Consider the following 9059-nt stretch of genomic DNA (forward strand, 5'->3'; position numbering starts at 1 on the left):
ACTTGCGCGTTCGCCACGTCGGATTCCCACAACCACTTGAACTGGCTAAAATCATCCTTGGCCACAAGGATCTAGCCACCATCCATGTAGAGAAAATCCCAATGAAGGATTTCATTAGGCTTTGTGGCATGCGCCGTTGCACCAAACGGGCGCAAAACATGACCACCCGTACTGGCACAATGCAAACAACGGCCCACAAAGTACGGCACGTCAGAGGCAATGTCGGACCACCAAACAAAGTACGACACGTCCGAGGCAATGTCGTACCACCAAATCGATCCACCAGGATCTGCTTCGTCGCGTTAATCCCACGGTGTCCTCACACACCAAAATGCGCGACCACACACAGCCGCACCTGCAGGTCACTGGCAGACGTCGGAATCCACACCGCTCCAGTGGCGGTCTTGAGCACCGGCACGTCGTTGTCGCCCACTTCCACCTGGTGTTCCACCAGGTCGGTGACAGGAAATTCTCTGTTTCCAACGGCTTGGACTTGAGCATCCACGATCTCGTCCATGGTTGGCCAAATGAATTCGACATTTCGCAACGGCGAAATCTGCAACGGCACGTGCACGATGGGGCATATAAGATATGAATTTGTTCCCCATCGGGACAACAAATCCGCCCACACGTTGACATCACCAGAGATGTCATAAATGGTGTAATCATACCCCATGAGTAGTAGCGCCCAGCGATCGAGTTTTGCTGCCGTGTCTTCGGGATTGCGGCGTTCACACTGGCCGGGTTGAAAATGAACTTGAGGTTTGCGTGGTCAGTGAACAACGCAAATCCACCGGGCTTGTGGAGCAGGTAGTCTGCACGCTTCAGACACTCCACGATCGAGAACGCCTCCTTCTCGACGATTGCCCATCACCGCGCCAGAATATGTGCCGCTCAGAAACATCAGCGACTCATGGCCTTGCGCGTCCAATTCACGATCCACCTGATCGTGAGGAATTTGAGTCCTACGCCACCCCAACGCAAATCGCTGGCGTCGGCGAACACACAAATAAGCCGCTCCGGCTTTGGATGGGCGAGGGCCACCACACGGCCCAGGGCATCCTTGCAACTTGTGAGGCACGCTACATGCTCAGCGTTCCATTCCACGTCGGCCAACACAACTTTGGCCACCTTCTGTCGAGTGCGTCCACCAGCCGCCTTGTACACCGACTCCAGCAGATCGGTAATCGGCTGTACAATGACATTGTACTTCGGGATCGACATGCGCATCCAATTCATGGCGCATATGAATTGCTGCAGATCTTGCCCGGTCACCGGCATCTTCAGATCTTGCAACGCCTTGATGCGTTCCGGGTCGTGCTTGACTCCTTCGGACGACAAAATTCGACCACACCAGCGCGCTTCGGTTTCAAAGAACCGACACTTCTTCGGGTTCAGCTTAAGTCCGCGCGACTCACAGATGGCCAGGACGCGTTCGAGCGCGGCCAACAACCCCTCCTTGGACTTGTCGTAGCCCAACAAATCGTCCAACCAGATCAACAACGAGCGGTAGAGCTCGTCTTGGAACATTTCTTGAACCGACGATTGGCAGTACGCCACGCTGTCGGTACCCCCCATGAGCACGCGCGTCGGCGTGTACACGCCGTTGTCGGTCAGGAACGAAAACATTTTCTTGCGACGCTTCGTCCAGCGCAAACTGCCAATAACCCTTGAAAAAATTCGAGGGTAAAGAATACACTGGCACCTGCGAGGTGATCCAAAATCACCTCCATCATCGGCATCGGCCAAATGATGTGCTTCGCCTGTGCGTTCGGACGTCCACAGTCATGCTTCGGGCTTCTTGACGATTAATGGTGCCCAGCACCATTTTGACCGTGGATTGAGGTAACATAAACCCGCCGCCTGTAGCTCTTCAACGTGCTTAGCCACAAAGTCCCGCTGCTCCTTCGAATAGCGGCGCGCCTTGCACCGCACCGGTTCAGCGCCAGCCTTGAGCGTCACACGTAGCAGCGCCACGTCCACCGGGTGATCTCGGCCCAACGAAAGCCGAAACACGTCTTTGTAGCGCAATAACAGCGCCCACAGCGCCGCAGCGAAATCCTCACCGCATCTCGCGGCACGACATTCGCTGACCTTGTCCTTCAGCTTCGCGCGCACCACAGCTTGGTCGTTTTCTTTCGACCAATCAGGAGTCACTTGAGGAAAACACGCTTGTTCTTCCTCAGGATACAGCGACGCTTCTTCAGGCGATGATGGTAGTTTTTCCATCGCTTCGACCACCTTCATGGCGGCCATTAGCGGCGTATCCTTGCTGCCCAACTGCTCCAGGTCGTACATGCTTTGCTCTCGCCGCGCATCTCAGCAGCAACGAACGGGGACAATACCCGAGCTTAGCCATCACGTCGCGACTCACGATTAGGTCGCCCAGGGCGTCTTGTAGTGGCGCCGCCGCCACCCAACACTTGAGGTTCGCGATCACCAGCGTCCCCTCGGTCGTTTCAAAGGTCAGACGGAACTTGACGTCGCGGTCCACATCGAGCTTCATGCCCTCGATGAACCCGCCCAATTCCATCGCGTCGTCCAACTGTCGCACCGGCGACGTAAAATTGCCCGTTTCTTCCAGACGTGATAGAAACGTCGGCGACAACACACATTGGTCAGCACCACTGTCGAGTAGTGTCGTCGCCTTGAGGCCATTGATGTCGCAATCCAAGGTGCGATGAGCGCGCGCTTCGACCACCTCGTTCGCAGCCACAGCTGCACCAATAAACTTGGTCTTCTTGTCCGGCGCGGCCACAGCAGCGACATGCGGTTTCTTGAACCGCTGGTCCAGGAGTCGCTGTGCTTCTCCGACTTCAACACCTTGTGGTCTTCACCACCACACTTTAAACATCCCCTCACATACGGGGCGCAAGCGGCCATCGCCGGGGCTCTGGCTGGCGCCGCTGTCCGCTTTCTTCGGTGGTAATTGGCGCCGCGGTTTTTCGCCATATTACCGCGGCCGATTCGGCTCCGGCTTTGGATCCATCGCAACTAATTGCGACATGAACAACATGAAGTTGTCCATCAGGGACACTAACCAGCGGCAGAACGACTTGACGTCGGACTTATACGCCTTGTTAGCTTCTAGCGTCAACTGTCACTCGACAGTTGCCTTCAACTGCGACGGTCGAATCGCCGCCGTGAGGATCTTGACCGACTGCTTCGGTTCCTGCTCCGGCAAGTGCGCCACATCCAGTTGCTCCAACTTGTCGTAGAAATCGGCTAGCAGCCGACTGACTCGAGACTCGGCGTCACGGATCATCGTGTCCATCTTGAGCGACGCCATCGCTTTCGCAACCGAGTCCAGGTCCAACTCTTGGACCTCACGCGCCGATAAAAAGTAATTGCGCCAGTCGTTTTCGGTAATTTCTTCAAACGACCTCGTAAGCATCGCTCTTCTGGGATAGGAACTTGACCCACACGTAGTTGGTGGCGCCTTCGGGGTTTCGGGTGATGAAGTACTTGGCGCCGTTAGGCGAGGCGATCTTGGCTGGGATCGAGCCGTGATGGATAACTTGTTCTTGTTCCTTAGCTGCCAGTGGTCTGTCTGTCTCTCTTGAAGACCAGCGAGGCGTCGCCTGATTGGCGGTTGATGCGGCTGATGGACATGAGCGACTTCTTGAGGGTCGGTACGTAAAGGACATTCTTGAAGTTGGCCGTACGTCCTGTTTCTTCTGACTTGATCTTTAGGTCGCCCATGGCGGTCACTGGGATAGGATGGCCGTCGGCTAGGCGGACGCCGCGGGTGCAGGCCACGACAGAATGCAGCAAGTCGATGTCGACAGTCATGTGCGCAGTGGCGCCGCTGTCAATGATGGCTTCGCGATTGTACGTCGACATTGCAGCATTTCACTCGTCGGTTTCGTCTGTCGCATATTGATTCAGCTCCATGGAGACAGTGCCGGTTTCGAAGTCGACAGCCGGGTCTTTGTCTGTCAGCCACCATGAGTCTTCGTCATTCGGACGACTGGACACAGGTATGTCTTCTTCCATCATGAAGAGGACTTCCATTTCATCTTCTTCGGCGTAGTTGCCTTGGTCGGTGCCGCGCCAGCTTGTGCGGCCTCCGCCGCGGCCATTGCTAAAGCTGCGTCCACGTCCGCGCCCACTGAAGCGCCCCCCGCCTGGGGCGCCGACATAACCGCCTCGTCCGCCGCTATTGCCGTGCGGCTTGTCCTGGACGCTGTGCCGTTGAACGCCTTTGGCTTCGTCGGTTTGTCTGCGGCGGCATTCTCTGCTGAAGTGGCCAAGTTTATGGCATTAGTGAAATTCGCCATTGGCCGTGGCGTTGAGCGCGTCGTCTGATCTGTCCGCGTTCTTGCGTAGACTAGGGTTGCTGAACTTCTGTCGTTCATCGTCTAATTTTAGTTCTTCTAGGACGGACTACATGGTAGCGAACTTGGTTGTGTCGCGGCTCTCGCGTGTGATGTAGCTCACGGTGTTTGCAAAGCGTGGCGGCAGCAGACAAAGGAACCGGATGACGTGCGACCGTTCTGGGATGCCGTCGCCGGCGGCGGTGATCTTGCGTGTGAGCTCTTGGAATTGGTCGGCAAAGGACTCGAGGTCGATCTGTTCGCTCCAGTCGAGCTTGTACATCTTCATTTGCAACGTGACCAGGCTGACTTCTGACGTGTTCTCATAGATCGCCTTGAGCTCGTTCCACGTGTCGCACGTCGTGACTACGTGTTGGATGTATTTCAGATGGTCGTTGTGGACGGACAGCTGGATGTACGACAGCGCCACGAGGCCGTCCACCTCGTCCGTGTCTGGCTTGTACTTGGCGTCCGGGCCGCGGCACGGCTGCAGGTACTTGCCCAGCGTGTGCTGGTTGATCTTAGCTCGCGTTTTGACGCATCATTCGCGATAGTTGGAGCCGTCAGCCTTTAGCTTGTTGGGTTTCTCGTATAGATAACGTTCTGTCATTGGGCTCACAACCTATGGACTTTGCTTGCAGGCCTTGGTCGTCGTATGCCGCCATAGGGGCGAAAGAGTTGGAGGAAGTAGGGGTTTACAAGTGAGTCATAAAGGGTTAAGCTAGCTAGGAGTCTGGCAACCAGTGATTCGATAGCCGCAGCTGGGTAAACTAATATGCAGTCCTGGATACAATGTAACTACATTGTACTTTCTGCTAATGGGACTTGATTGGCCGTTGAGTGTCGTGCGGTCGTAATGTCTCGTCCCGATGCGCCTTTAGTAATGCGCCTATCGACAGAAACCGCAATAGTCTACGCCGGCCACAAACGCAAATCGACCGGGAATGTTCATTTCTGGAAGTATCCATTCTGCGCCGAGAAATCGAGAAGCACATGCAGACGCAGCATGTGGACGACTACCCCGGGCTCCTCAAGATGTCGGCAAGCGAAATGACGGCGTTCTGGGCGTCGTAGACCACTCGTTTTCAAACGCTCCACAACCAGTGGGATTTTCCAATGACACGATAACGTTCAAGATGTCGGCCAGCGTCACCAACGGCATCATCGGCGAGCTCATGTTCAAGAAGGAGGACGAGCAGACCGCCACGGATCAAGAAGAGGACGACGACGTGGACGACGCAGTAGTCCAGGCCGAGATGCTGGCCGCCAGGGCCGCCAATTCCAAGCGCCAAGCCATGGATCGAGCAGGAGGACGGGTCGTACATCGCCACGATTAAAACGCCGATGAAGTTCGAGCTATCGATCGGACCCCGATGGCATGTCGTTTCGGCAGACGGCAGAGGCCGTCGGCATGACGCATCGGACCTGCAATATCGCCAAGCTTGCCGGTGTCAACGACACCATCGTCGGTCAGTGGGTCCGCATTCATAGGAGCCTCCATGCAACAGATCGATGAGGACGAAAGTAAGGATGTCCATGAAGACGTCGATGAAGACGACGAAGAAAACGACGGTGGTTGCAAGGGTGCCAAAGTCCAGGGACGTGACAGTTGCGATGTCTACCGTTGAAGCGAAATCCTCAGTAGTCTCCGCAAACCCAATGCGTTCTACGGCTAGGTAATTTATGGTCATACTATACGAGACAGAATCGTCAAGATCAGAGAAGATTCCGTGGAAACATATAAATTTACAGACATACACGATTTACGAATCAAATACGAAACAGATTCAATGCAGTCACGAAACATTTTGTTTCGTAAAACGGAAGTATCGATTTTCTCTTATGCTGGTTTTTGTATGCTGCTTCAAGTATAACATTTGCGAAACACTGGATTAACAGTTCGCGACACCATCGAACTTCTATTTTTGCATAACTCGGCCAAATCAAATAGAAACCGTATGATGGTTGCACCTTTGGATGTTGATATCTGGATAAGAATCGGACTAATCAATCAAAATGTGATAAACTATCGTTGCATTCGCGATAAGCACGGAAAAGGTCAAGAATGCACGTCATTTTTCACTGTATAAGCAAATAGTCTTGCTTACTGTTAAACACGATGTCACTAACTAGGGAGAGTTAATTTGGAAATCTGATCTGCTTTTCGTTTGAAAGTTCGATTTTCGTTTCCACGAAACCAAAAGTACCTCGCGAGGTACTTTTGGTATTTCAAAAGCAAAAGCAAGTTGAACTTGGATAACTGAACATCCAATCAAATTGCTCGAAACAACTGGCACACATATCGCTCACTTACGATGGAGCTCGAGTGTGACGACCGTGCGAAGTGAGGCACGTCGCGTGCTGGGCGCCATGCCATGCTTGAGTTCTTACGCATTCCGCACAACTTTGCGTTGATGACTGGCCAGGCCAGCAAAGGAAAGTCGGTGAAAGGTGGGCAGAGACTCACGAAAGCCCACGGCCATGCCCTGATGGCCGAATACGTGAACATGATCGTTCGCGACAGCAAGCGAACGTGGACAACGCAGGACGCAAAGTCCAGGTACTCGAATAGATCAAAGTCATCATTGTCACACACACTATAGATACGATGCGTACGTCTCATCGTACAGGAAAGCACTTCGTTGGTGCGGTCCGAACTACAGCGGTCGAGGTCTTACTCAGAAGGACTACAAACGAAGTAGAACATAATTTGAAGATGAATCTCACTCATTCTGTAGAAATCTTTACGATTGAGAGCAAGTTGGAGAGTATTTGTCCGTACTACAACGACATGAATGCGCATTTTGGCGAGCGCCAGAACTTTCGACCATCCTTTGCGTTAGAAACGAACAATGACTACGGTAAATTACTTGAATATTTTAGCAGTGAAATACATAATTAAATTACGATTTAATGTAGTTGACGAGCCTGGTGATTTTGATGAGTCCTTTGTGTACAGGTAGGAGGGCCAGGCTGGACCAACGTCCTTTCAAGCCCGTTCCCATGCTCGCAAACGACGAGAAGACTCGCGTGACCGGTGTTGAAGATATCGTTTCCAACTCCACGCGCGGAGGGCAAGCGGTAAGGGGTGAGAATGTGGTGGCTGAGGGGAAAGTCAGAGTCGCCGGCTTGGTACTGGTCCGGGTCGAAGTAGGACAGAGGTTGCAGTGGAGGTGCAGCGGAAGCCCAAACAGTTGAATCGTGGACGCTGCCAGGCCAGCCCGCAAGCGCATGCCGAATTTGTCGGCAGTTATCGAAAGTCAAAAGAACATTCATGGAATATTCCTTTTTTCGACTGTAATATACCTCTCCATGCAAAGCAGGTTTTCGGTATAAAACAACATGAGTGCCATCAGTAGACAAAATGCAGTTACGAAATCCAAAACGCTCTGCATTCGACTTGGCAAGTATGCGTCGTTCGTAGGAATTCGGCCACGTAATTTCCGATTCAGATAATGAGATCAGGGAACATATAGTACGTCTCGTATAAAGATGAACTGTCCCATTCCCAATTTCGTTCGACCATACCAACAGACGCACCAGCCCCATTGTGACCAAGACGATGCAGACAAGCTGTACCCATACTGGCCGTTGAACACGATTCGTAGTTGGTTGTAACACAGAATCTTATTTCGATTTTCAGAATCCTTGAAAATCAAAAGCAGTCCAAAAATTCCCAAATTGGCTCTCCCTACTACTGTAAATGCTTGAATCACCTTTTTGTATCAAATATACCTCTATAAATGCATCCGTATAAAAAATAGTTGCTCAATGGTGTCGTGAACTGTAGTATACTCAGCGGGAGTTGAAGGATTTTGAAACGCACAAATCAACGTCAAGCGTAAGAATACAACATTGCCTGAACTACTGGGAGATGCGGGAACTGGAGAGAAAAACTCATCATAACACGAAGTTATGGACGCCAAAATCGAGGCATTCATGGTTGGCGAAGCAATATCTAGACTTTCTTCGCAGTCATCCAACTTGTTGGAGAGTGACATTGGCTGCTGAACTGACACACTTTCTATCGCTCTCTTCAAGTGTGGTGCTTGCATTCAGAAACTTCGCGCCATTTCGCAATGAAAACTGAGCAGTTCTGGATATTTCCTTACTTTTGCGGATGATATATTTGTATTGCACATGTGTATGTTGTGTATTGTAATTGGAATTTGCACGACCGCCATCGTACAGATACTGATTGGTCAAAATATTAAATTCCTTGGATATGATTGGCCAATTGATTTCATGTGAGCGTCGACCAAGACATTGCCCAGAGAGCCTCGCCATGCTTACGAGTGCCAAGTCAAGGTGCATATCGCGGCCAGTACACCTAAGTGTATGTATATATGTAGAGTCATGTATCGAACGAAGTCGATACCGCATATTTCTTCTGCGCTTACAATAGAGCCTCCATTCTACGAATCATTACGGCACTACAGTATACTGAGTTTCTGTCTTTCGCACAAGGCTGCTTGCTTTCACGTAAAAGATGTAATCTTGCTCAAACTCCTACCGGTACAGTTTGCTCACACTTGTGTGGCCATATATCGGTAAATTAACGTTAGCGTGCATTGCGAGCTGCACGGTAAATGTCCACGATAGTGTTGTCGAACGAGTTTTCAACATCCACCTTTTATGTAGTAAGTATGTCACGAGTGTTGAGAGCATTCAGTTGTAGAGTCAGCCTTCAAATCGAGTTATCGTTCACGACAACCAAGTGAGGAAGGAACGGAGGATAAAGAG

At 51.7% G+C, this 9059-nt stretch overlaps 4 protein-coding genes across 4 annotated transcripts; 2 read left to right on the forward strand and 2 right to left on the reverse strand.

Annotated features, from left to right (window-relative positions):
* Nucleotides 1–3531: 3531 nt before the first annotated feature.
* Nucleotides 3532–4981, reverse strand: H257_11780 (hypothetical protein; the record flags this gene model as incomplete). The annotated part of the gene is made up of 4 exons (XM_009838805.1): nucleotides 3532–3808; nucleotides 3857–4237; nucleotides 4391–4841; nucleotides 4939–4981. 4 exons carry the CDS (start codon nucleotides 4979–4981, stop codon nucleotides 3532–3534), a joined length of 1152 nt encoding a protein of 383 aa, XP_009837107.1.
* Nucleotides 4982–5309: 328 nt separating this feature from the next.
* On the forward strand, nucleotides 5310–5832 carry H257_11781 (hypothetical protein; the record flags this gene model as incomplete). The annotated part of the gene is made up of 3 exons (XM_009838806.1): nucleotides 5310–5386; nucleotides 5464–5635; nucleotides 5710–5832. The coding sequence occupies 3 exons, from the start codon at nucleotides 5310–5312 to the stop codon at nucleotides 5830–5832; spliced, it is 372 nt and encodes a 123-aa protein (XP_009837108.1).
* An 859-nt stretch (nucleotides 5833–6691) lies between these two features.
* On the forward strand, nucleotides 6692–7172 carry H257_11782 (hypothetical protein; the record flags this gene model as incomplete). The annotated part of the gene is made up of 2 exons (XM_009838807.1): nucleotides 6692–6876; nucleotides 7160–7172. 2 exons carry the CDS (start codon nucleotides 6692–6694, stop codon nucleotides 7170–7172), a joined length of 198 nt encoding a protein of 65 aa, XP_009837109.1.
* Nucleotides 7173–7219: 47 nt separating this feature from the next.
* H257_11783 (hypothetical protein) lies at nucleotides 7220–7549 on the reverse strand (the record flags this gene model as incomplete). Its single annotated transcript, XM_009838808.1, has 1 exon — nucleotides 7220–7549. One exon carries the CDS (start codon nucleotides 7547–7549, stop codon nucleotides 7220–7222), a length of 330 nt encoding a protein of 109 aa, XP_009837110.1.
* Between the last annotated feature and the right edge of the window lie 1510 nt (nucleotides 7550–9059).

This window comes from Aphanomyces astaci (assembly GCF_000520075.1).
Source record: "Aphanomyces astaci strain APO3 unplaced genomic scaffold supercont1.36, whole genome shotgun sequence".
Classification (NCBI taxonomy): domain Eukaryota; phylum Oomycota; class Saprolegniomycetes; order Saprolegniales; family Verrucalvaceae; genus Aphanomyces; species Aphanomyces astaci.